At 50.5% G+C, this 27,951-nt stretch overlaps 1 protein-coding gene across 1 annotated transcript in view; it reads right to left on the bottom strand.

Moving 5' to 3' along the window:
• Positions 1-27,951, bottom strand: part of LOC140420860 (cyclic nucleotide-gated channel alpha-2-like) — a 128,305-nt gene that overhangs the window by 42,175 nt on the left and 58,179 nt on the right. Inside the window, exons 2-3 of the mRNA XM_072504952.1 lie at positions 19,226-19,356; positions 2,897-3,007 (exon numbers count right to left, since the gene is read on the bottom strand). Coding sequence (XP_072361053.1) covers positions 2,897-3,007; positions 19,226-19,335 — 221 coding nt within the window. The 5' untranslated portion in view covers positions 19,336-19,356. The remainder of the gene's footprint in view (positions 1-2,896; positions 3,008-19,225; positions 19,357-27,951) is intronic.

Genomic DNA, 27,951 nt, shown 5'->3' with positions numbered 1-27,951 from the left:
AGATTTTAGGTTGCACAGGCACCATGGTCAGGGCAGGCTTGAAGGGCCCGTTCCTGTGCTTTTCTTTGCTCTTGTCTGAGAGAGAGAGATTAACACAAGGATTGAGGGTGACAGAGTGAGAGAGATTAACGCAAAGAGGGAGAGAGAAAGGGATTAACATGGAGTGAGGGTGAGAGAGAGAGGGATTAACATGGAGTGAGGGTGCGAGAGATAGGGATTAACATGGAGTGGGGTTGAGAGAGCGAGGGATTAACATGGAGTGACGGTGAGAGAGCGAGGGATTAACATGGAGTGAGGGTGAGAGAGAGAGTCAGAGAGGGGAGATTAACAAAGATGGAGGGCGAAAGAGAAATTAACACAGAGTGAGGGTGAGAGAGAGAGGGATTAACACAGGGAGTGAGGGTGAGAGAGAGGTATTAACACAGGGACTGAAGGTGAGAGAGAGAGAGGGATTAAGTAGGAGCCAGGGTGAGAGAGAGGGATTAACATAGGGAGCAAGGGAGAGAGAGAGGGATTAACACGGAGAGAGGGCGAGAGAGAGAGAGATATTAGCATAGGAAGTGAGGGCGAGTGAGAGAGAGAGAGAGGGTTGACACAGAGTGAGAGCGAGAGAGAGACACAGGGTTTAACATGTGCTTAAATTAAGGTTAGAAGCAGGTGTTTCAGATGAGCTCAATTTTATGTAGGATGAAGCAAACTCAGCCGGGAGAACAAGAAAGAGTACAGGTAAAATGGACAAGGTGGGAATCTCAGCAGCAGATTGGGGGTTAGGTCATGCAATATTATTGCGTGGCGGTATAGAGATGGTGTATATGTGGTTAGAAGCTCATCTCGGGGTCAAGTAGGTGAACAATCCTGATCAGGGTCAGGCAGTGATGAGGAAATGGTGTTCATGGTGGCCACTTATGACAATGGTTTAGACCTTTCCAATAGTTAAATAAAACTTGAGGAGAGGAAGGAGTTCAGCATCTTTGAAAGTGAGTCAATCACCAGACCTGGGCGGCATGGTGGCACAGTGATTAGCACTGCTGCCACACAGCACCAGGGATGTGGGTTCAATTCCAGCCTTGGGTGACTGTCTATATGGAGTTTTGATGTGGAGATGCCGGCGTTGGATTGGGGTGAGCACAGTAAGAAGTCTTAACCTGGTGTTGTCAGACTTCTTACTATATGGAGTTTGTATGCTCTCCCCGTGTGTGCGTGGGTTTCCTCTGGGTGCTCCGGTTTCCTCCCACAGTCCAAAGATGTGCAAGTTAGGTGTATTGGGCATGCTAAATTGTCCTTAGTGTCCAAGGTTAGGTGGTGCTATTGGGTTATGGGGATAGGGTGAGAGTGTGGACCTGAGTAGGGTGCTCTGTAAGAGAGTCGGTGCAGACTTAGTGGGCAGAATGGCTTCCTTCTGTACTGTCGGGATTCTATGATTCCATGAATGTATTCAGCTTGTGAATCAATATGAATTTCTTAAGGGAAACTTGCGTTTGACTAACTTGATTGAATCTTTTGAGTCGTTGATGGGAATAGGATGTTTGACAAGATCCTAGGTGTGAGAGTGGTCAGAAAGACAACAACTGTACCCCAGAGTGAGTCAGTGTGTAGGGGAGCGGAGCGAGAGTGACGGCGGGGGAGTGGAGTGAGAGCGACAGCGGGGGAGCGGAGCGAAGACGACAGCAGGGGAGCGGAGGGAGAGGAGCGAGGGCGATGGTGGGGGAGCGGTGTGAGGGCGACGGCAGGGGAGCGGAGCAAGGGCGACGGCGGGGGAGCGGAGCGAAGACGACAGCAGGGGAGCAGAGGGAGAGGAGCGAGGGCGACGGCAGGGGAGCGGTGTGAGGGCGACGGCAGGGGAGCGGAGCAAGGGCGACGGCGGGGGAGCGGTGTGAGGGCGACGGCAGGGGAGCGGTGTGAGGGCGACGTCAGGGGAGCGGAGCGAGGGCGACGTCAGGGGAGCGGAGCGAGGGCGACGGCAGGGGAGTGGAGCGAGGGCGACGGTGGGGGAGCGGAGGGAGGGGGACGGCGGGGGAGCGGAGCGAGGGCGACGGTGGGGGAGCGGTGTGAGGACGACGTCAGGGGAGCGGAGCGAGGGCGACGGCAGGGGAGCTGAGCGAGGGCGACGGTGGGGGTGCGGAGTGAGGGCGACGGTGGGGGAGCGGTGTGAGGGCGACGGCAGGGGAGCGGAGGGAGCGGAGCGAGGGGGACGGCGGGGGAGCGGAGCGAGGGCGACGGTGGGGGAGCGGAGCGAGGGCGACGGCGGGGAGCGGAGCGAGGGCGACGTCTGGGGTGCAGAGCGAGAGCGACGGCGGGGGAGCGGACCGAGGGCGACGGCGGGGGAGCGGAGCGAGGCCGACGGCGGGGGAGCGGAGCGAGGGCGACGGGGGGAGCGGAGCGAGGGCGACTGCGGGGGAGCGGAGCGAGGGCGACGGCGGGTGAGCGGAGCGAGGGTGACGGCGGGGAGCGGAGCGAGGGCGACGGTGGGGGTGCGGAGTGAGGGCGACGGTGGGGGAGCGGTGTGAGGGCGACGGCAGGGGAGCGGAGGGAGCGGAGCGAGGGGGACGGCGGGGGAGCGGAGCGAGGGCGACGGTGGGGGAGCGGAGCGAGGGCGACGGCGGGGGAGCGGAGCGAGGGCGACGGCGGGGGAGCGGAGCGAGGGCGACGGCGGGGAGCGGAGCGAGGGCGACGGCGGGTGAGCGGAGCGAGGGTGACGGCGGGGAGCGGAGCGAGGGCGACGGCGGGGAGCGGAGCGAGGGCGACGGCGGGTGAGCGGAGCGAGGGCGACGGCGGGTGAGTGGAGCGAGGGCGACGGCGGGGAGTGGTGCGAGAGTCTGGGTGATTGTGAGGGAATGGTGTGAGGAACGTTTCTCTGTTTGCTGGCAGCCTTATCGGTTTCTCCGGTTGCATTTACCTGGACAGGGCTCCTTGACCTTGGAATGAATTCCGTGAGAACAGTCCTCCTTGGTCCATTGCAGCTACTCTCTGCAGCTCCGAGCTGGTGTCATCAGAGGCAGATGCTGCTCTAACAGGAGTGAAAGATAATATCACAGAGGCATTACTGTCTGGTGTGCTGATGTGCATCACTGTAAATACACAAGGGGTTAATGTAAATACATGTAGGCTAGTTAGACACTAGAGGGAGCACCAGAGACATCACACACACACACTCAACCAATAGATCAGTTAGACATTCACGATACACACAGAGGTGACACGACCACAGGAGGGCATTACACCAACCCATATATAAAGGACACCACATACATAGAACATAGAACGATACAGCGCAGTACAGGCCCTTCGGCCCACGATGTTGCACCGACATGGGAAGTCAAAAAACAAAAGCCATCTAACCTACACTATGCCATTATCATCCATATGTTTATCCAATAAACTTTTAAATGCCCTCAATGTTGGCGAGTTCACAACTGTTGCAGGTAGGGCATTCCACGGCCTCACCACTCTTTGCGTAAAGAACCTACCTCTGACCTCTGTCCTATATCTATTACCCCTCAGTTTAAGGCTATGTCCCCTCGTGCCAGCCATTTCCATCCACGGGAGAAGGCTCTCACTGTCCACCCTATCCAACCCCCTGATCATTTTGTATGCCTCTATTAAGTTTCCTCTTAACCTTCTTCTCTCTAACCAAAACAACCTCAAGTCCATCAGCCTTTCCTCATAAGATTTTCCCTCCATACCAGGCAACATCCTGGTAAATCTCCTCTGCACCCGTTCCAAAGCTTCCACGTCCTTCCTATAATGAGATGACCAGAACTGTACGCAATACTGCAAATGTGGCCATACCAGAGTTTTGTACAGCTGCAACATGACCTCATGACTCCGGAACTCAATCCCTCTACCAATAAAGGCCAACACGCCTTCTTCACAACCCTATCAACCTGGGTGACAACTTTCAGGGATCTATGTACATGGACACCGAGATCCCTCTGCTCACCAACACTTTCAAGAATTTTACCATTAGCCAAATATTCCGCATTCCTGTTATTCCTTCCAAAGTGAATCACCTCACACTTCTCTACATTAAACTCCATTTGCCACCTCTCAGCCCAGCTCTGCAGCTTATCTATGTCCCTCTGTAACCTGCAACATCCTTCCACATTGTCGACAACACCACCGACTTTAGTGTCGTCTGCAAATTTACTCAACCACCCTTCTGCGCCCTCCTCTAGGTCATTGATAAAAATGACAAACAGCAACGGCCCCAGAACAGATCCTTGTGGTACGCCACTTGTAACTGAACTCCATTCTGAACATTTCCCATCAACCACCACCCTCTGTCTTCTTTCAGCTCGCCAATTTCTGATCCACATCTCTAAATCACCCTCAATCCCCAGCCTCCGTATTTTTTGCAATAGCCTACCGTGGGGAACCTTATCAAACGCTTTACTGAAATCCATATACACCACATCAACTGCTCTACCCTCGTCTACCTGTTCAGTCACGTTCTCAAAGAACTCGATAAGGTTTGTGAGGCATGACCTACCCTTCACAAAGCCATACTGACTATCCCTAATCATATTATTCCTATCTAGATGATTATAAATCTTGTCTCTTATAATCCCCTCCAAGACTTTACCCACAAGAGACGTGAGGCTCACCGGTCTATAGTTGCCGGGGTTGTCTCTACTCCCCTTCTTGAACAAAGGGACCACATTTGCTATCCTCCAGTCCTCTGGCACTATTCCTGAAGCCAATGATGACATAAAAATCAAAGCCAAAGGCTCAGCAATCTCTTCCCTGGCTTCCCAGAGAATCCTAGGATAAATCCCATCCTGCCCCGGGGACTTATCTATTTTCAGCCTGTCCAGAATTGCCAACATCTCTTCCCTACGTACCTCAATGCCATCTATTCTAATAGCCTGGGTCTCAGCATTCTCCTCCACAACATTATCTTTTTCCTGAGTGAATACTGACGAAAAATATTCATTTAGTATCTCGCCTATCCCTTTAGACTCCACACACAACTTCCCATCCCTGTCCTTGACTGGCCCTACTCTTACCCTAGTCATTCTTTTATTCCTGACATACCTATAGAAAGCTTTTGGGTTTTCCTTGATCCTACCTGCCAAATACTTCTCATGTCCCCTCCTTGCTCGTCTTAGCTCTCTCTTTAGATCTTTCCTCGCTACCTTGTAACTATCAAGCGCCCCAACTGAAACTTCACACCTCATCTTCACATAGGCCTCCTTCTTTCTCTTAACAAGAGATTCCACTTCTTTGGTAAACCACGGTTCCCTCGCTCGACGCCTTCCTCCCTGCCTGACCGGTACGTACTTATCAAGAACACGCAGTAGCTGTTCCTTAAACAAGCTCCACATATCCAGTGTGCCCAACACTTGCAGCCTACTTCTCCAACCTATCCCCCCCAAGTCATGTCTAATGGCATCATAATTGCCCTTCCCCCAGCTATAACTCTTGCCCTGCGGGGTATACTTATCCCTTTCCATCACTAACGTGAACGTCACCGAATTGTGGTCACTGTCCCCAAAGTGCTCTCCTACCTCCAAATCCAACACCTGGCCTGGTTCATTACCCAAAACCAAATCCAGTGTGATCTGCCTCTTTCCAGTGAAGACAGTCAGTGACTAGTGACACAGGGTTGATTCAATATCACTCCCACCACGTGGATTGCAGCAACTGGTTAGTCAGTCTGGGTAGCTATAGTAGGATTAGCAGTAGTGTCGAACCCGTGGAATAGAAGTGTAAATAGTTTAATAAACGTGTTGAAGTTATCTCCACGTCTGGACCTTCCTTTGTCAAGTGCACCACAAGGAAGCCGTTTATGCTACACCTAGAGCATAACAAATCATCTGGGAGACTGACTGACTGATACTCTGCTCGACCTTTGCAGTGCACTCTGTCCTATTCCATCTCCATAGCCCTACATATTTATCTCCTTCAAAAACTCATCCAATTTCCTTGTGATATCGCTCATTTCCTCTGCTTCCATCTCCCTCATGGGCTGTGAATTCCAGCTCAATAAAGCTTCACCTCACATTTTCTGTGTATCTCTTGTCAACAAACTTAAATCTATGCTTTATAACCTTTAGACCATCAGCCTTGTCCACCTTATCCAATCTTGTCACAATCTTGTCCACCTCTACCAAATTTCCCTTCAATCTACTCTGCTCCAATGGGAACAGCCCTAGTTTTTCCAACCTGGGAATTGAACTGCTAAGTCTTTTTAAGTTAAATAAAAGGTTAAAAATGACTCAATTGATTGAGTGACCATTAAATGTCAAACATCAGAGGCAAGAATCTACGCGATCGGCGCGATGGCCCGACGCCAGCATCAAAAATGGCGCGATCCACTCCTGCGTCAGGCCGACCGGAAGTAGCGGAATTTTCCCCACTTCTGGGGGCTAGGCCGGCGCCGGAGGAGTTGGCACCGTGCCAGCCAGCGCCGAAGGGACTGCCTGAGTTAGCGCATGCGCAGAACCGCCGGCATATTCTGGTGCATGCGCAGGGGGATGTCTTCTCCGCGCCGGCACAGTGCCCCCACGGCACAGGACCGCCCGCAGATCGGTGGGATCCGATTGCGGGCCAGGCCACCGTGGGCCCCCCCCCCCCCACCGGGGTCGGATCACCCCGTGGACCGCACCGACTTACCTGCCAATTTCCACCGTGTGGGACGATGTCCAATCCACGCCAGCGGGTCTGGCCAAAAACGGACGGTGCTCGGCCCATCGGGGCCCCGAGAATTGCCGGGGGGGTCGCTGCCAAAAGCCCGCGACTGGCATGGCGTGAATCCCTACGGCAGCCGGCGTCGGGGCGGGATTCACACCCCCCCACCCCCCCCCCCCGGGAATTGTCCAACCCGGCGGGATGGGGGGGGCGGAGAATACCGCCCTTGAAGCCTTATTACGGTCTAAATAGGTATTGATTCCTGTTGAAGCTAAAGAGGAGTGACTCGTCTCAGCTCTATTTCTGAAAGAGACAGTTGGGAGCACGTGAAAAGTCAGATTTGGACATGAGCAGTTGGGAAAGAGGCTACATCCTGAGTGCGACACAATCAGATTGGTTGGGTGTGTCTGGAAATTTGGAGCATAGTGGGAACTTGATGCAGAATGGAAAGAGGTGCTTTTAGCTTATTTTACTTTCTTACTTTTTAACCTTTGGAGAATGGTCGTGCCCTGCTGCTGGAATGGAGGCTTCAAGGCAGAGAGCTGGGGCTGGATTCTCCGCTTCTGGGACTAATTCCCCATGCTGTCTTGAAAACTGTGGTCTTTTACACTAGGAAAACTGGTGTCAAAATGCCACAGATTCACCGTTTTGCTGGGGCTAGCAGGCAGCCGTCGTAAAGCTCGCAGCTCTAGCTGTCAATGTGGCCCTCAGTACTTCCGGGTCAGAGGCCGCGCATGCGCACATCGGCGGCCTGCAGCGGCTGCGCCATGCTCCATGGCCAACTCAGCCCGTGACCCTGGACCAGCAAAATAGTGCCCCTCATCGGCCGCCCTGCATTGCCCGCCTACATTGCCCCAGCCCCAAATGAAGCTCCCCCTGCCTGCCGATCGGCCCTCCCCCAACTGTGACGGCCCCGGACTGAGTCAGCAGCCGCCACGCGAGGATCCCGGATGGTGAGACCACACGGGTCCCACGCCGTCGGGATTTCGGCCGGTCGGCAACGGAGCATCGCAGGGCAGGCCTTAGGCAATGGCCTGAGGTGGTGAATACTCGGCGCAACGTACTCCACGTGTACGCCGATTTTCGGGTGGCGAAGAATTTGATAACCGGCGCTGTTCCGGATTTCAGCGGCAAAACAAATTCTCTGCCCCGTCACCGAACACGATTTTGGCGTCGGGGAGCACAGAATCCAGCCCCTGATTTGTGAGTAGTGGGAGTAGTGGGTAGGTTATTGTTCACCAATTTCAAGCATTAATGAAGGAAAAGTAAGAGTTCTAGGTTTTTAAATAAATAACTTAAATAATTCTTCTATTTGAGAAATAAATTTAACGTAAGAGTCTTTTTACTAAAAATGTGACTGGGGAGCTCAGTTCTGTTTTTTTGCCCAGCCTGCAGTGTGTGGGAATTCCAAGATGCTCCATGCTGTCTGGATGACCGTATTTTATAGATTCACTACACTGCAGAAGGAGGCCATCAAGCCTGCATCGACCATCTGAAAGAGCACCCTACCTGTGCCCAATCATGTTACCCCACCGAGGGGCAAGTTAGCAGAGCCAATCCACCTAACCTGCCCATCTTTGAACTGAAGGAAACCGGAGCACCTGGAGGATACCCATGCAGACATGGGGAGAAAGTGCAAACTCCACACAGTCAACCAAGGCCGGAATCGAACCCGGGTCCTTTGCACTGTGCCCCTGTGCCACGCTTAGGAAGTGACACTGGTTTGACCAGCTTGAGAGCTGGGTTTTGGAGATTGAATGTCGGCTGGAGGTACAACGATGAATCCCTAAATGGAGAGCACGATTTTAGACATATTTCCAGGCGAGCAACCACACGGCAGCAATGACTGTAAAAAAACCTCATATTTATTTTATCCATGATATTACACCTCCTACTCCTCAAAGGGTCTCCTGCCCGGGCTGGGGTATTAAGGTGGTGGCTCTGCTCCCTCATCTAGGGAGATCATTCTCAGGTGAGGCCACAGGGACTCTGAGGTTGCAGACCCCGTGGCCTTCGGTTGGGTTATAAACCCCCCCCCCCCTCCGGTCTGATATGTCTTCCATCTCGAAGGCAGGAGGGGGGAAATCCTTTGCCCGCTTTGCTTGGGGCTGTCTCTGGAACACCCGCTGTTCTGGGTCCATGGGGATGTAACGAACCTTGGTGGTTCCACCGTGCTTGGCCCAGCGGTCGCTGCTGGACCTGTTTGGCTGCTGTTGGCAACGTCTCCATGTCTGATTCTGGGGCGGATGAGTCGACCTCCCGCAATGACTTGCCAGTTTTATACTCGATGCCCCATCTAATGAAGGCAAGCATTCCATATGCTTTCCTGACTACCTTGTCCACTTGTGTTGCCAATTTCAAAGTTTTGTGGACCTCTCTGACTTTCTATATTCCTAAGAGTTTTGTCATTTATGTTATATTTTCCCTCTATGTTAGACCTACCAAAATGCATTATCTCACATTTGTCTGGATTAAACTCTATTTGTCATTTCTCTGCTCAAGTCTCCAACCTATCTATGTCCTGCTGGACACGGGTTCGATTCCGACCTCGGGTGACTGTGTGGAGCTTGCATGTTCTCCCCATATCTGCGTGGGTTTCCTCCCACAGTCCAAAGATGTGCAGGTCAGTGGATTGGCCTTGATAAATTGTCCTTTAGTGTCCAAAAAAAAAGATATCGGTCAGGGGTTATTGGGATAAGGCTGAGCTTGGATGGAGTATGCTTTCAGAGGGTTGGTGCAGTCTTGATGGGCCGAATGGTCTCCTTCTGCACTGTAGGTATTCTTTTATTCATTTCCGAATCAAGGAGCTCATTTGCCTCATTGGGTATCACAGGTGGCTGCTCCGGAGAAGGGACGCCACTGGTCATGGAAGCTTTGACCTGTCCTCAAGGACACGTGCCTGTTTGATTCTTTACCTTGTACTTGTACGGAGTACGAGACCGGTCCTGACCATTTTACAACCGTTCTTGGGATCCACAATGCCCCATCGGCGGAATTTCGGACACAGACAAATTTGCCCACCACAAATTCCCTGAGGGGTCTGGGTCGTTGTGTTTCAGTGCTCCTGCCAGTCACAGACCTTTTCCTCGGAACCTGGCAGAACGAGGCTCAACCACGTGTGCAGCTGATGACCCATTAGAAATTCCGAAGGTGCAGCTCGGTGGTGGTGTGTGGTGTGGTCCAGTGATAGAAAAGGAAACAGGCCTCTGGGGAACCGGAGGTCTGTTTTCACATGCTCGGCTGAACCTTGTGCAACGCCCGTTCGGGCAACCCGTTGGATGACGGGTGGTAAGGTGCAGTCCGTACATGGTGGATCCCGTTTTGCTTCAGAAAGTCTGCAAACTCCGTATTGGTAAAAGCTGTGTCAATGTCCGATACCAACACCTCTGGAAGCCCGTGAACACTAAAGGTTTGTCTGACCCGCTCAGTGGTGGCTCGCGACGTCATTGTGGTCATTCGGTAGACATCCATCCACTTCGAATGGGCGTCCACGATCATTAGATACATGGCTCCTTGAAAGGGTCCTGCAAAATCCAAGTGGATGCAGAACCATCATCAGCCCGGCCACTCTCCTAGGTGAAGTGTAGCCGCAGGGGGTAGCTTCTGGCGCTCTTGGCACCGTGTACATTGTTTTACTAAAGTCTCGATATCTGTGCCTATTCCAGGTTACCGTGCATAACTCCGGGCCAACATCTTCATTTTGGAGATCCCCAGGTGTCCGATGTGGAGGTCTTGTACGAATGCTCCCTGGCCTCACTTGGGCACGACCACCAAGGCGCTCCACAGCAGAACGCCATAAAGCCACCTTTGTGGTGACTATGTGCAGATCCTCCGGGAGAGGGTAATGCTGGGCCCTGTACAGCACTATGTGACGGACCCTGGCCAACAATGGGTTTGTTTGCATCCAGGCCTTTACCTGGGCCACCATAGCTGGCAAGGAGGCCATGAAGTGCAAGGCTGCAATTATCTCAACTGACGGGGCAGGCATCAGTGCGCTGGTGGGCAACAGGAGTCAGTTGTTGAGGGCATCCACGTATGGAATTTTCATTCCTGGACGATGAAAAGCAGTGGCCACCGTTGAATGCGAACAGATGCCACGGTTGGGCCGGGGGGAAATGCTCTGTTCAAGTGTTTTTCAAAGTGGGGGAAATGCCCTATTCCAGTGTTTTTCAAAGTGGGGGTCGCGACCCGCAGGTGGGTCGTGGGATGATGTAAAATCGGTCGCCAAAAGGTCTCCAAAAATTATCCCAGGAGATCACCTGACCTTTTTCTCCCTGGGTGAATTCTGGTTTTAGTGCAGTGTGTGGCCACATTTGGCTGAGGTAGAGGCCGGTGCCGTGGACTTTCTGCCTCCCTGGGTCACTGTTATAGTCACCGCCACCGACACAGCCTCCTGCAGCCACTCCCGTTTCTGCATGTACGTACTGGTGGAATCGCTTCATCCCAAAAACCAATGCCAAACTTTCCTTTTCTATTTATGTGGAGTTGCGCTCTGCCACCGCCAGGGTGTGTGAAGCAAATGAAATGGGCAGTTCTATTTCATCATCCATTCGTTGTGCCAGAACAGCCCTGTGATGCAAGGCATCACAGGTTGCCAACAAGGGCTTGGACGGGTCAAAATGAGTCAACAGATGCAAAGATTAAAGTCGCTGTTTCACCTCATTGAAAGCCATCTGTTGCAATGGGTCTCAAAACATCGCGGGTCCTTCTTTAGTAACAGGTGCAGTGGGGTCAACACTCACCGAATTTGGAATGAACTTGCCGTAATAGTTGATTGGGCCCAGGAGGGCAGGAGTACCATAGGATCCTTTGGCATATGGCCTGCCGGATTGTTCACACCTTGTCATCCACTGGGTGCAAGCCATTCTTGTCCACCCTGTAACCTAAGTAGACCAATTCCTTTGTGTGAAAGGCACACTTTTCACACCATAGCCGGACACCGACTGCCTCAAAACGACGTAGTTCATCCTCTAGATTCTTCATGTGTTCCCGGAAGGATGAACCGGTGATCAACACGTCGTCCAAGTAAACTGCTATCTGTGGCAATCCTCTGAGAACATTCGCCATTACTCGCTGAAAAATGACACATGCGGAGGAGACTCCGAAAGGCAACCTGGTGTACTTGTACAGACCCCTGTGTGTATTGATGGTCACGGACTTCCGTGAGTTTTGTGAGGGCCATGAAGAATCCAGCACGAGTTGTCGAGTCAAAAGAAATAACTTTATTTACAATTACATATATGCAATAGCAGCAGTACTTCACCACTGCTCTCTCCTCTAGCTGGTTCCACAATGGCCAGCTCTATTTATTGATTTAATTTTGAACGCATTTTATTCAAACTTGTATCAAAGTAGGTTACAGCAAATAAACACCCCAGGAAACATTCTTCCCAACAATCAACGACACAGTTTGTACAGATTTTTCTCCTTTTTCATCCCCCCCCCCTCCTCATCAACCCCCCCCCCCCCACCCCCCCCCCCCCCCCCCCACCCCCCCCACCCCCCGGCCCCCTACGACGAACAGCTCCTCAAACACGGTCACAAACATCCCCCACCTTTTCTCGAACTCCCCTGCTCAGCCCCTTAATTCATACTTTATCTTCTCTAACCGCAGGAAGTCATACAGGTCACCCAACCATGCTGCTACCCCCGGTGGCGGTGCCGACTGCCACTCCAGCAAAATTTGTCGCTGTGCAATCAGAGAGGAGAAGGCCATGACACCGGCCTTCCTCCTCTCCAAGAGCACTGGCTTCTCTGAAACCCCAAATATCGCCACCACAGGGTCCGGGTCCACTCCCTCCTCCACTATCCTGGCTAAGACCGTGAACACTCCGGCCCAGAATCTTCCCAATTTTTCACAACCCCAAAACATGTGCGCATGATTCGCTGGCCCCCGCCCACACCTCTCACACTCATCTGCTACCCCCTGAAAGAACCCACTCATTCTCGCCCAAGTCGTATGCGCTCTGTGCACCACCTTGAACTGCATCAGGCTCATCCTTGCACAAGAGGAGGTCCCGTTTACCCTTCGCAGTGCCTCATTCCATACTCCCCAATTGATCTCTATTCCCAACTCCGCTTCCTATTTCTCCTTGATCTTCACCACCCGCTCGCCTCCCTGCTACCCCAGCCACTTATATATATCCCCAATTCTTCCCTCCCCTTCCACATCTGGAAGCAGCAGTCGCTCCAGCAGGGTGTATCCCGGCAATCTAGGGAACCCAGTCCCTAACCTGTAGATACCTGAACTCACTACCCCTCGACAGCTCTACCCTCTCCCTTAGCTCCTCCAGACTGGCGAACCCTTCCTCCAAATACAAATCCCTCACATTGACCAGCCCCACTTCCCTCCACCTCCTGTATACACTATCCACGCCCCCCCCCCACCCACTCCCCCCAGCTCAAACCCATGATTCTTGCACAGCGGCGTTAGCACCGACATCCCATCCACCCTAAAATGCCTCCTCAGCTGATTCCATATCTTCACCGTGGACTGCACCATTGGGCTCCCTGAATACCTACTCGGAGCCATTGGCAATGCTGCCGTCACCATAGCCCTCAAACTAGACCCCTTACAAGATTCCTCCTCCATCCTAACCCACTCTACCCCTTCTCCTTCCCACCACCGCCGCACCTTGTCCACATTCGCCGCCCAATAATAATGAAGCAAGTTTGGCAACGCCAACCCCCCCCCCCCCCGCTGCCTCTGCCTCTGTAGCAGGGTCCTCCCCACCCTCAGCACCTTCCCTACCCATACAAAGTCAGAGATGATTGTGTCCACTTTCCGAAAAAAGGCCTTTGGTATAAAGATCGGGAGAGCCTGAAAGATAAGCAAGAACCTCGGCAGAATATTCATTTTCACCACCTGGACCCACCCCGCCAACGTTAAGTGCAGTGTATCCCACATCTTCAGATCCTCTCTGGCCTCCTCCACCAGCTTCGTTAAGTTCCACTTATGGAGTCCTGTCCATTCCCTCGCTCCCTAAACCTATCCCTCGCTACCGTAAATGGCATCCCCCCTAAATTAGCCCGCTGTGCCAGCTCATTCACCGGGAATACCTCGCTGTTCCCTACATTCAGCTTGTATCCCGAGAACCGTCCAAACCTCCCCAACAGGCCCATAACCCTTCCCATACTCTCCAATGGATCCGAAACATACATCGGCACAGAGCGACACCCGATGCTCCCTCTGTCCCCTCATTATCCCCTGCCACTCTGCCGACCCCCTGAGAGCCATCGCCAATGGTTCTATGACCAGTGCAAACAGCAGCGGCGGTCAGCTCTATTTATGCAGGGGGACTCTGCTAATGATTTCTCCGTTCTCCTCATTGGGGGAGCTCATACTCAATAAGGGTTGTGGAGACAGCACACATGGGCTGTGGAGGCTCTCAATTCCATTGCTGAGAGAATGCTACAGGCATTTGTAAACATGAGAGAGAGAAAGGGGGGCAGAACATTCTGCTGGGAAGGTCTGGCCTGGGATTCAGCCTGAGGCTGGATTTAACAACTGCCTGCTTGTTTGATGGACTACTGCTTGTTTGATGGACTACTGCTGCTGACTCATGGAGAAATGGGGAGAGAAGGTTGGTGGCTGGTTCATCTGAATGCCTTGTTGCAGGAGAGGGAGGAAGTCAGGTGCCCTGCTGCCAGTGAGGAAGGGTGGCGGTCCGAATCAACTGCAACATGCTGGAGGTTTGGAGGACTGATTTACCATCTGATGCTGCTTTTGTTTGGACTGCTGGCTGTTTACTGTTTCTATGTTTGGAAGTCAAATTGTTCTTACCGTTCCTACCTTTGTGGTTGGACCGGGAGAGCTGGCTGGAGCAGGTGACCGGATATTGGGACTACAGGAGGAGGACGGTGGTGGCTCACCTCAACTGGACACCTTGGAGGCTGTCATGACGCGTCCTTGAAGGCTGTTGGCCACTTCCGTGTAATAATGACTTGTTTCTAGTTCAAGTTTGGTAGGCCATATTAATGCCTGATGTCTTTGTACTGTTAAATGTTTAATGTTTGCTCATATGCTTGTTATTGTATTGGTGTTGTTTGTCTCGTGTCTGGGCTTGTGTCTTCGCTATGTTTGTGCCCGTTTTTTTGTGTTTTCTTTTGGTGCACGCTACCGATGCTGCTCTCCTTCTCCTGTTACCTTGTCCTCTCCTTCTTCTGTTACCTTGTGTCAGCGAGACCTTTCCGGTGACTTTGGCTGCTCAGAGCGCCCTTCCGCCAATGTGGGTCTCTGCAGCTGGGGGGCAAGGGAGGTACTGCCTTGGCAGCTGGTGGCGTTGTTCCTTGTCTTTTGATATGCTCTGTACGGTTTGGTTATGATGTGCCGGGACTATTCCGGGCTAAATTATGCCCCTCTTGAGAGGGATGGACTGTTCTTCCTTTCTCTCCTCCGCCATGCTCCGTGTTGGAGTGGCCTATTCTGGTGGGTTGGGCTGGTGTGTCTTTCTGCTGATGTTGGGGGGGTGGGGGGGGGGGGGGGGGGGGGGTTGGTGGTAAGTGTGTTCTGGGGTGCCATGTGTTGGATGTCCTTGTTGTACTGTTTTCTGTATTTTGATAATGTTATTAAACTAAAACATTAGCCAATAGTCCCCAGCCAATAGTAATCAGGCAGGTTATAACAGTGATGCTGGGTCCAAAACTAATTGTAGATGAAAGTGACTCATGGCGAGCTTGGTGAAGGTACACCATCCGTTGAACCCCACATATAGGTCTTCAATCCTGGGCACCGGGCAATGATCCAAACGGGATGCCCAATTTATTGTCCCTGCAGAGCAGTCAGGCTTCATGACTGGCATAACCGGCGTGACCCAATCCGCAAACTGCACCGGGCGGGTGATTCCTAATTGCTTCAGGTGGTCCAATTCTGCATCCATTTTGGGTTTCTGCATCCACCTTGTGCTTCAATGCGGAGGGGCTGCGATGGGCTCAAAAATACTGTGGGGGGGGGCCTCGGGGTCCACCGAAATCCTGGCGGAGGCCCCTCACATGATCAGGTGATACCTAGTCCGTCTTGAGGAATCCCTGGAAAGCGTACCCACAGTGCCCGTTGGGATACATGCGGCATACCTGTTGCCAATCCAGCGGAGGTGCTTCAGCCAATCCCTCCCCAACAAGCTTGGGCCCAAACATTTCACCAAAGCTGACTATGCCCGTACTCCACAAGAACTCCCAAGATGCTTGCGATCTTCAACGGCTCCCCCATACGTTGCCAGCCGTGTGTCGGTATCCCGCAATAGCTAGCTGCAGATGCCTGAGTGGATTTGGTCGTACGTGCAGTGGCTGACTACTGAGACCATGGCCCCGGTATTGAGCTCCATCTGGACAGAGAAACGATTGATCCGGACTGTCACCTGGATGGGCGCCACATATGGTGCTGAGATACAATAAAGATGGTGGGCATCCTCTGCCTGGTCTTCCACTCAGTGCACCCGTCCCCTTGGACAGTCATCGGGGATATAGCGGTAGGCATGGTTCCCCGTCGACGCCCGTTTTGCTGGTTTCTCCATGTACCGGTGCATCCATTCCACAGGTCAAGAGTCTCCGGTATGGGGGAGTGCAGGCAACTCTCGTCGCGAAAATGCTGACGCTGGTCCTGGCTTCTGAGTGCATCCCCAATGGTGGGAGTACTGAACTACAGCGCTGGAAGGGGGCGGTCCATGTCCAGCTGGGTGCCCTCGGCTGAGGCTGGCCATTCTGTGAAACATTGGATGCCGCGCTCTGCGCCCTCCCGGGACAAGGCCATTTTGGTTGCCTTCTTCAAATCCATATGGGTTTTCCCTCAGCAAGCATTCTCGAGTCGCCGCTTCACAGATACCACTGACCAACTGATCTTTGACAACCTCAAATAAGGTTAGACCGAAATTGCAAAACTCAACGAGTTTTGGGCCAAGACGTTAGTTACAGACTCTCCCTGGGTTTGGATGGCCGTGTGAAAATGAAAATGGAATGGCGGCCGTGTGGAAATGAAAATGGAACGGCGGACGTGTGGAAATGAAAATGGAACGGCGGACGTGTGGAAATGAAAATGGAACGGCAGCCGTGTGGAAATGAAAATGGAACGGCGACCGTGGGAAAATGAAATTGGAATGGCGGCCGTGTGGAAATGAAAACGGAACGGCGGCCGTGTGGAAACGAAAACGGAACAGAAGCTGTGTGGAAATGAAAACGGAACGGCGGCCGTGTGGAAATGAAAACGGAACGGCGGCCGTGTGGAAACGAAAACGGAACGGCGGCCGTGTGGAAACGAAAACGGAACGGCAGCCGTGTGGAAATGAAAATGGAACGGCGGCCGTGTGGAAACGAAAACGGAACGGCGGCCGTGTGGAAATGAAAACGGAACGGCGGCCGTGTGGAAACGAAAACGGAACGGCAGCCGTGTGGAAACGAAAACGGAACGGCGGCCGTGTGGAAACGAAAACGGAACGGCGGCCGTGTGGAAATGAAAACGGAACGGCGGCCGCGTGGAAATGAAAACGGAACGGCGGCCGTGTGGAAATGAAAACGGAACGGCGGCCGTGTGGAAATGAAAACGGAACAGCGGCCGTGTGGAAACGAAAACGGAACGGCGGCCGTGTGGAAACGAAAACGGAACGGCGGCCGTGTGGAAATGAAAACGGAACAGCGGCCGTGTGGAAACGAAAACGGAACGGCGGCCGTGTGGAAACGAAAACGGAACGGCGGCCGTGTGGAAACGAAAACGGAACGGCGGCCGTGTGGAAACGAAAACGGAACGGCGGCCGTGTGGAAACGAAAACGGAACGGCGGCCGTTTGGAAATGAAAACGGAACGGCGGCCGTGTGGAAACGAAAACGGAACGGCGGCCGTGTGGAAACGAAAACGGAACGGCGGCCGTGTGGAAACGAAAACGGAACGGCAGCCGTGTGGAAATGAAAACGGAACGGCGGCCGTGTGGAAACGAAAACGGAACGGCGGCCGTGTGGAAACGAAAACGGAACGGCGGCCGTGTGGAAACGAAAACGGAACGGCGGCCGTTTGGAAATGAAAACGGAACGGCGGCCGTGTGGAAACGAAAACGGAACGGCGGCCGTGTGGAAACGAAAACGGAACGGCAGCCGTGTGGAAATGAAAACGGAACGGCGGCCGTGTGGAAACGAAAACGGAACGGCGGCCGTGTGGAAACGAAAACGGAACGGCGGCCGTGTGGAAACGAAAACGGAACGGCAGCCGTGTGGAAACGAAAACGGAACGGCGGCCGTGTGGAAACGAAAACGGAACGGCGGCCGTGTGGAAACGAAAACGGAACGGCGGCCGTGTGGAAATGAAAACGGAACGGCGGCCGTGTGGAAATGAAAACGGAACGGCGGCCGTTTGGAAATGAAAACGGAACGGCGGCCGTGTGGAAACGAAAACGGAACGGCGGCCGTGTGGAAATGAAAACGGAACGGCGGCCGTGTGGAAACGAAAACGGAACGGCGGCCGTGTGGAAATGAAAACGGAACGGCGGCCGTGTGGAAACGAAAACGGAACGGCGGCCGTGTGGAAACGAAAACGGAACGGCGGCTGTGTGGAAACGAAAACGGAACGGCGGCCGTGTGGAAATGAAAACGGAATGGCGGCCGTGTGGAAATGAAAACGGAACGGCGGCCGTGTGGAAACGAAAACGGAACGGCGGCCGTGTGAAATTTATATATTATAAATTGATAAATTTCTAAATATTGATAAATGATAAATTGCCCCTTAGTATCCAAAAGGTTAAGTCCGGTTAATGGGTTACGGGAATAGAGTGGAAGTGTGGACTTCAGTAGGTTGCTCTTTCCAAGGGCTGGTGCAGACTCGATGAGACAAATGGACTCCTTCTGCAATATGATTCTATGAGAAGCAAGTTACACCACCAGAGAGAGAGAGAGCATGAAACACAGAAAAGGCTGTCAAGGATGCTACCCACCATTGGAAAGAGCACCCCATCCAAGCCCACACCTTCCCGTAACGCATTAACCCCACGTAACTTTTGGACACTAAGGGCAATTAACATGGCCAATTCACCTAACCTGCACATCTTTGGACTGTGGGAGGAAACCGGAGCACCCGGAGGAAACCCACGCAGACACAGGGAGAACGTGCACATTCTACACAGGCAGTTGATCCAAGCTGGGAATCGAATCTGGGACCCTGGAGCTGTGAAGCAATAGTGCGATCTTTGCACTGTGCGATCGTGCTGCTCATGTTTTACAAGTGAAATACAGAACACAGAATTTACAGTGCAGAAGGAGGCCATTCGGCCCATCGGGTCTGCACCAGGCCTTGGAAAGAGCACCCTACAGAAGCCCACATCTCCACCCTATCCCCACACTTCGACCCTATCCCCGTAACCCCCCTTACCTCTTTTGGACACTAAGGGCAATTTAGCACAGCCAATCCACCTACCCCTGCACATCTTTGTACTATGGGAGGAAACCAGAGCACCCGGAGGAAACCCATGCTGACACGGGAAGAACGTGCAGACTCCACACAGACAGTGACCAAAGCCGGGAATCGAACTTGGGACCCTGGCGCTGTGAAGCCATTATGCTAACCACTGGGCTACCATGCTGCCAATTGATGCTAACAAGTGTTTGTGGTGATTACAAACCTGCTTATTCCATTCTCCATTCTTTCTATTTCTTCATCTATTGTTGTCTTCACTGGCAGCTGAGTGGCTGACAGGTTATTTTCTGTTCTAATATCCATTTGAAGTGCCATGTGGGAGCAGCATCAAAATATCTGGGGAAAACAACGCAATGTTTTAAAATGTGTTCCATAATCTTGTTCCAATGATTAAGGAGATGAGTGGGAATATCAGTCACCACTAACTTGCACCCTCTTCACACTTCAGCCTGTGCAATGCTGGGTTAGTAATATGCTTCCAATAAATTCAGAGCATTTACAAACCTGCAACTGCTTCATTCATTTGTGACCAGCCTGGCAACCATCTTCAGGGGTATGCCGGGGGTGGGGGGGGTGGAGGAATGGTGTCAGTGGGATGGGGTTGGGTTTGCTGTCAAGGACTTGCATCCTAACAACTCACATGTGATCATTCAATTCATTTGGAAACTTTTTTTTTGTTGGAGGTACATTCCTGGCAATGACCTCTGCCAAACCAGTTCCACTGCCTGAAGAGCCTCTGTCTAGACTCTGGAGGGCCTTTGTTTACTTACTGTGGATAGAGGGTTTCTCTTCTTTCTAACTCACCACTTCGTATAATGCCATATATTTTATAAGTCACATACAAATAGTTAACCTTTTAAATACATTTCCACCATTACAACAAAGAACAAAGAACAAAGAAATGTACAGCACAGGAAAAGGCCCTTCGGCCCTCCAAGCCCGTGCCGACCATGCTGCCCGACTAAACTACAATCTTCTACACTTCCTGGGTCCGTATCCTTCTATTCCCATCCTATTCATATATTTGTCAAGATGCCCCTTAAATGTCCCTATCGTCCCTGCTTCCACTACCTCCTCCGGTAGCGAGTTCCAGGCACCCACTACCCTCTGCGTAAAAAACTTGCCTCGTACATCTACTCTAAACCTTGCCCCTCTCACCTTAAACCTATGCCCCCTAGTAATTGACCCCTCTACCCTGGGGAAAAGCCTCTGACTATCCACTCTGTCTATGCCCTCATAATTTTGTATACCTCTATCAGGTCTCCCCTCAACCTCCTTCATTCCAGTGAGAACAAACCGAGTTTATTCAACCGCTCCTCATAGCTAATGCCCTCCATACCAGGCAACATTCTGGTAAATCTCTTCTGCACCCTCTCTAAAGCCTCCACATCCTTCTGGTAGTGTGGCGACCAGAATTGAACACTATACTCCAAGTGTGGCCTAACTAAGGTACTATACAGCTGCAACATGACTTGCCAATTCTTATACTCAATGCCCCGGCCAATGAAGGCAAGCATGCCGTATGCCTTCTTGACTACCTTCTCCACCTGTGTTGCCCCTTTCAATGACCTGTGGACCTGTACTCCTAGATCTCTTTGACTTTCAATATTCTTGAGGGTTCTACCATTCACTGTATATTCCCTACCTGCATTAGACCTTCCAAAATGCATTACCTCACATTTGTCTGGATTAAACTCCATCTGCCATCTCTCCGCCCAAGTCTCCAGACAATCTAAATCCTGCTGTATCCTCCGACAGTCGTCATCGCTATCCGCAATTCCACCAACCTTTGTGTCGTCTGCAAACTTACTAATCAGACCAGTTACATTTTCCTCCAAATCATTTATATATACTACAAAGAGCAAGGGTCCCAGCACTGATCCCTGTGGAACACCACTGGTCACAGCCCTCCAATTAGAAAAGTATCCCTCCATTGCTACTCTCTACCTTCTATGGCCTAGCCAGTTCTGTATCCACCTTGCCAGCTCACCCCTGATCCCGTGTGACTTCACCTTTTGTAATAGTCTACCATGAGGGACCTTGTCAAAGGCCTTACTGAAGTCCATATATACAACATCTACTGCCCTACCTGCATCAATCATCTTAGTGACCTCCTCGAGAAACTCTATCAAGTTAGTGAGACACGACCACCCCTTCACAAAACCGTGCTGCCTCTCACTAATACGTCCATTTGCTTCCAAATGGGAGTAGATCCTGTCTCGAAGAATTCTCTCCAGTAATTTCCCTACCACTGAAGTAAGGCTCACCGGCCTGTAGTTCCTGGGATTATCCTTGCTACCCTTCTTAAACAGAGGAACAACATTGGCTATTCTCCAGTCCTCCGGGACATCCCCTGAAGACAGCGAGGATCCAAAGATTTCTGTCAAGGCCTCAGCAATTTCCTCTCCAGCCTCCTTCAGTATTCTGGGGTAGATCCCATCAGGCCCTGGGGACTTATCTACCTTAATATTTTTTAAGACACCCAACACCTCGTCTTTTTGGATCACAATGTGACCCAGGCTATCTACACCCCCTTCTCCAGACTCAACATCTACCAATTCCTTCTCTTTGGTGAATACTGATGCAAAGTATTCATTTAGTACCTCGCCCATTTCCTCTGGCTCCACACATAGATTCCCTTGCCTATCCTTCAGTGGGCCAACCCTTTCCCTGGCTACCCTCTTGCTTTTTATGTACGTGTAAAAAGCCTTGGGATTTTCCTTAACCCTATTTGCCAATGACTTTTCATGACCCCTTCTAGCCCTCCTGACTCCTTGCTTAAGTTCCTTCCTACTTTCCTTATATTCCACGCAGGCTTTGTCTGTTCCCAGCCTTTTAGCCCTGACAAATGCCTCCTTTTTCTTTTTGACAAGGCCTACAATATCACTCGTCATCCAAGGTTCCCGAAAATTGCCGTATTTATCTTTCTTCCTCACAGGAACATGCCGGTCCTGTATTCCTTTCAACTGCCACTTGAAAGCCTCCCACATACGCATACAAAATGATCAGGGGGTTGGATAGGGTGGACAGTGAGAGCCTTCTCCCGCGGATGGATATGGCTGGCACGAGGGGACATAACTTTAAACTGAGGGGTAATAGATATAGGACAGAGGTCAGAGGTAGGTTCTTTACGCAAAGAGTAGTGAGGCCGTGGAATGCCCTACCTGCTACAGTAGTGAACTCGCCAACATTGAGGGCATTTAAAAGTTTATTGGATAAACATATGGATGATAATGGCATAGTGTAGGTTAGATGGCTTTTGTTTCGGTGCAACAGCGTGGGCCGAAGGGCCTGTACTGCGCTGTATTGTTCTATGTTCCATGTTCTATGTACATGTCAGATGTTGATTTGCCCTCAAACATCCGCCCCCAATCTATGTTCTTCAGTTCCCGCCTAATATTGTTATAATTAGCCTTCCCCCAATTTAGCACATTCATCCTCGGACCACTCTTATCCTTGTCCACCAGTACTTTAAAACTTACTGAATTGTGGTCACTGTTACCGAAATGCTCCCCGACTGAAACATCTACCACCTGGTACTTGCAGGCATTGACCTCTTATAAGTGGCCAGGGTGCTTGATCAATGGTACAGCCAATGAACATTGTGGGAGCGCTGCAATCATTGAATTCATCAAACAGAATCAGTTTACAGTTTACAACACCTCCTGCAACACAATTAAAATACTCTTTTGGACTCTGTTGGGGGTGGTGGCCAATCAGGGAAAAACAACAGCAGCACCCAGAGCGGTGGCACCACGGCTGGCTTTCGGCCCTTAGAACCTGCTCCAACATTCATTATGATCATGACTGATCATCCAACTCAATAGCCTAATCCCGCTCTCCGCTCCCCCCCCCCCCCCCCCCCCCCCCCCCGCAAAATACCCTTTGATCCCTTTCACCGTAGCTGCTTCTTGAAAACATAAATATTTGGGTCACTTCCTGTGGTAACAAATTCCACAGGCCGACCAGTCTCTGGGTGAAGAAATTTCTCCTTATCTCTGTCCTAAATGGCCTACCCCGTATCTTCAGACTGTGCCCCCTGGTTCTGGACACACCCACCATTGGGAACATCCTTCCTGCATTGGCCATGTCTAGTCCTGTTAGAATTTTACAGGTTTCTATGAGATCCACATCATTCTTCTGAACTCCAGTGAATACAATCCTAACCGATTCAATCGCTCCTCAGACATCAGTCTCACCATCCCAGGAATCAGTCTGGTAAGCCTTCATTGCACTCCGTCTCGAGCAATAAAGTATTTCCTCAGATAAGGAGACCAAAACTGCACACAATATTCCAGGTGTGGCCTCACCAAGGACCTGTATAATTGTAGCAGGATATTCCTACTCTTGTACTCGAATCCTCTTGCTATGAAGGTCAGCATACCATTTGACTTCTTTACTGCAGGCTCTACCTGCATGCTTGCCTTCAGTGACTGGTTTATGAGGACATCCAGATCTTGTTGCACATTGCCCTCTCCTAATTTATGGCCATTCAGATAATGGTCTGCTTTCTCATTTTTGTTACCAATGTGGACAACCTTGCATTGCTCCAAATTATACTGCATCTTTTTTGTTATTCGTTCATGGGATGTGGGCGTCGCTGACTGGGCCAGCAATTATTGCCCATCCCTAATTGTCCTTGCCCCTAATTGCTGTGGGTCTGGAGTCATATATAGGCCAGACCAGGTAAGGGTAGCAGATTTCCTTCCCTAAAGGACATTAGTGAACCAGATGGGGTTTCTATGACAATCGGCAATGGATTCATGGTAATCATTAGACTTTAATTCCAGGTTTTTTAAAATTGAATTCAAATTTCACCAACTGCTATGGCGGGATTCGAAACTGGGTCCCCAGAGCATTACCCTGGGTTTCTGGTTTACTACTCCAGTGACAATACCACATCGCCACTCAACCTGTCTAAACCATACTGAAGAATCTCTGTATCCTCCTCACAGTTCACTCTCACACCGAACTTGGTGTCATCTGATAAGTTTGAGATTCTTAGGGACAGGATTTAATCAGATTTGGAAACAAATGGACTTATTAGCGATAAGCAGCATGGTTTTATGAAGGGAGGTCGTGATTCACAAACTTGATGAAATTTTTTGAGAAAGTGACAAAGGTGGTTGATGTAGGAAGTGACTTCAGTAAAACCTTTGACAAGGTCCCAACGTAGCAAAGGTCAGTGGGAGACTAGAGGACTGGGAAATCTTTAGGGGGCAACAGAAAGCTACTAAAAAAGCTATAAAGAAGAGTAAGATAGATTATGAGAGTAAACTTGCTCAGAATATAAAAACAGATAGTAAAAGTTTCTACAAATACATAAAACAAAAAAGAGTGGCTAAGGTAAATATTGGTCCTTTAGAGGATGAGAAGGGAGATTTAATAGTGGGAGATGAGGAAATGGCTGAGGAACTGAACAGGTTTTTTGGGTCGGTCTTCACAGTGGAAGACACAAATAACATGCCAGTGACTGATGGAAATGAGGCTATGACAGGTGAGGACCTTGAGAGGATTGTTATCACCAAGGAGGTAGTGATGGGCAAGCTAATGGGGCTGAAGGTAGACAAGTCTCCTGGACCTGATGGAATGCATCCCAGAGTGCTAAAAGAGATGGCTAGGGAAATTGCAATGCACTAGTGATAATTTACCAAAATTCACTAGACTTTGGGGTGGTCCCGGCGGATTGGAAATTAGCAAACGTGACACCACTGTTTAAAAAAGGAGGTAGGCAGAAAGCGGGTAATTATAGGCCAGTGAGCTTAACTTCGGTAGTAGGGAAGATGCTGGAATCTATCATCAAGGAAGAAATAGCAAGGCATCTGGATGGAAATTGTCCCATTGGGCAGATGCAGCATGGGTTCATAAAGGGCAGGTCGTGCCTAACTAATTTAGTGGATTTTTTTGAGGACATTAACAGTGCGGTAGATAACGGGGAGCCAATGGATGTGGTATATCTGGATTTCCAGAAAGCCTTTGACAAGGTGCCACACAAAAGGTTGTTGCATAAGATAAAGATGCATGGCATTAAGGGGAAAGTAGTAGCATGGATAGAGGATTGGTTAATTAATAGAAAGCAAAGAGTGGGGAGTAATGGGTGTTTCTCTGGTTGGCAATCAATAGCTAGTGGTGTCCCTCAGGGATCAGTGTTGGGCCCACAACTGTTCACAATTTACATAGATGATTTGGAGTTGGGGACCAAGGGCAATGTGTCCAAGTTTGCAGACGACACTAAGATAAGTGGTAAAGCAAAAAGTGCAGAGGATACTGGAAGTCTGCAGAGGGATTTGGATAGGCTAAGTGAATGGGCTAGGGTCTGGCAGATGGAATACAATGTTGACAATTGTGAGGTTATCCATTTTGGTAGGAATAACAGCAAAAGGGATTATTATTTAAATGATAAAATATTAAAACATGCTGCTGTGCAGAGAGACCTGGGTATGCTCGTGCATGAGTCGCAAAAAGTTGGTTTTCAGGTGCAACAGGTGATTAAGAAGACAAATGGAATTTTGTCCTTCATTGCTCGAGGGATGGAGTTTAAGACGAGGGAGGTTCTGCTACAATTGTATAAGGTGTTAGTGAGGCCACACCTGGAGTATTGTGTTCAGTTTTAGAACATAGAACATAGAACGATACAGCGCAGTACAGGCCCTTCGGCCCACGATGTTGCACCGAAACAAAAGCCATCTAACCTACACTATGCCATTATCATCCATATGTTTATCTAATAAACTTTTTAATGCGCTCAATGTTGGCGAGTTCACTACTGTTGCAGGTAGGGCATTCCACGGCCTCACTACTCTTTGCGTAAAGAACCTACCTCTGACCTCTGTCCTATATCTATTACCCCTCAGTTTAAAGCTATGTCCCCTCGTGCCAGCCATTTCCATCCGCAGGAGAAGGCTCTCACTGTCCACCCTATCTAACCCCCTGATCATTTTGTATGCCTCTATTAAGTCTCCTCTTAACCTTCTTCTCTCCAACAAAAACAACCTCAAGTCCATCAGCCTTTCCTCATAAGATTTTCCCTCCATACCAGGTCTTGAGAAAGGACGTACTGGCACTGGAGGGTGTGCAGAGGAGATTCACTAGGTTAATCCCAGAGCTGAAGGGGTTGGATTACGAGGAGAGGTTGAGTAGACTGGGACTGTACTCGTTGGAATTTAGAAGGATGAGGGGGGATCTTACAGAAACAGATAAGATTATGAGGGGAATAGATAGGATAGATGCGGGCAGGTTTTTTCCACTGGGGGGTGAAAGCAGAACTAGGGGGCATAGCCTCAAAATAAGGGGAAGTAGATTTAGGACTGAGATTAGGAGGAACTTCTTCACCCAAAGGGTTGTGAGTCTATGGAATTCCTTGCCCAGTGAAGCAGTAGAGGCTCCTTCATTAAATGTTTTTAAGATAAAGATAGATAGTTTTTTGAAGAATAAAGGGATTAAGGGTTATGGTGTTCGGGCCGGAAAGTGGATCTGAGTCCACAAAAGATCAGCCATGATCTCATTGAATGGTGGAGCAGACTCGAGGGGCCAGATGGCCTACTCCTGCTCCTAGTTCTTATGTTCTTATGTCCCTCATGGCAGACTGGAGAGAAGGCAAAGTGACATGGGTTCAGAGATAAGCTGGCAAGATGGATACAGAACTGGCTTGGTTACAGAAGACAGAGGGTAGCAGTGGAAGGGTGCTTTTCTGAATGAAAGGCTAGTCGTGACTAGTTGTGCTCCGCAGAGACCTTTTTTGTTTGTAGAATATATAAATGATTTGGAGGAAAATGTAGATGGTATGATTAGTAACTTTGAGGATGACACAAAGATTGGCAGAATTTCGGATAGTGAACAGTCAGAGGATACAGCAGGATATAGATCGGTTGAAGATGGGTGGAGAAATGGCAGATGGAGTTTAATCCGGACAAATGGGAGGCAATGCATTTTGGAAGGTCTAATACAGGTGGGAAATATACTGTAAATGGCAGAACCCTTAGGAGTATTGACAGGCAGAGAGATCTGGGAGCAGAGGTCCACAGGTTACTGAAAGTGGCAACGCAATTGGACAAGGTAGTCAAGAAGGCATATGGCATGCTTGCCTTCATTGTTGGGTGAGTATAAAAATTGGCAAGTCATGTTGTAGCGGTACAGAACCTTAGTTAGGCCACACTTGGAATATTGTGTACAATTCTGGTCGCCACACCACCAGAAGGATGTGGATGCTTTGGAGAGGGCACAGAAGAGGTTTACCAGGATGTTGCCTGGTATGGAGGGTATCAGCTGCGAGGAGAGGTTGCATAAATGTGGATTGATTTTACTGGAACGATGGAGGTTGAGAGGCAACCTGATACAGGTTTAAAAAATTGAGTGGCGTGGACAGTTAGATGCTTTTTCTCATGGTGGAAGAGTCAATTACTAGGGGACATATATTTAAGGAGCAAGGAGCAAAGTTTTGAGGAGATATGCGAGGCAAGTTTCTTTTACACAGAGGACGTTGAGTGCCTGGAACGCGCGGCCGGGGAAGGTGGTGGACGCAGGTACGATAGCAGCGTTTAAGAGGCATCTTATCGAGTACATGAATAGGATGAGAATAGAGGGGGTTGCACCTCCGAAGTGTGGAAGGTTTCAGTTTAGTTAGGCATCATAATCAGCGCAGGCTTGGAGGGCCGAAGGGCCTACTCCTGTGCTGTACTTTTCTTTGTTATTTGTAATGTGTTCACTATCTCCCACAATGCCCACATCTGTTTAACCAAAATTATGCACCAGTGTTGTCCCTGTAGATGGCCACCGTGAGTCACTGTGTCACTGTAAACTGTCACTTTGTGTTGGAGAATGTCATTCTGTGGTCATTAGTTGATTGGGATTCAGCTTTGTTTTCCTCTCTCCTCTGTCCAATCACAATCTTTCTAACCTTTCACATCGGCCTCCGTCCCAGCCAATGATATG

Source organism: Scyliorhinus torazame, chromosome 5, assembly GCF_047496885.1.
Source record: "Scyliorhinus torazame isolate Kashiwa2021f chromosome 5, sScyTor2.1, whole genome shotgun sequence".
Lineage (NCBI taxonomy): Eukaryota > Metazoa > Chordata > Chondrichthyes > Carcharhiniformes > Scyliorhinidae > Scyliorhinus > Scyliorhinus torazame.
Note: the sequence above shows the minus strand (reverse complement) of the source record. Positions and strands in the feature narration are given on the sequence as shown.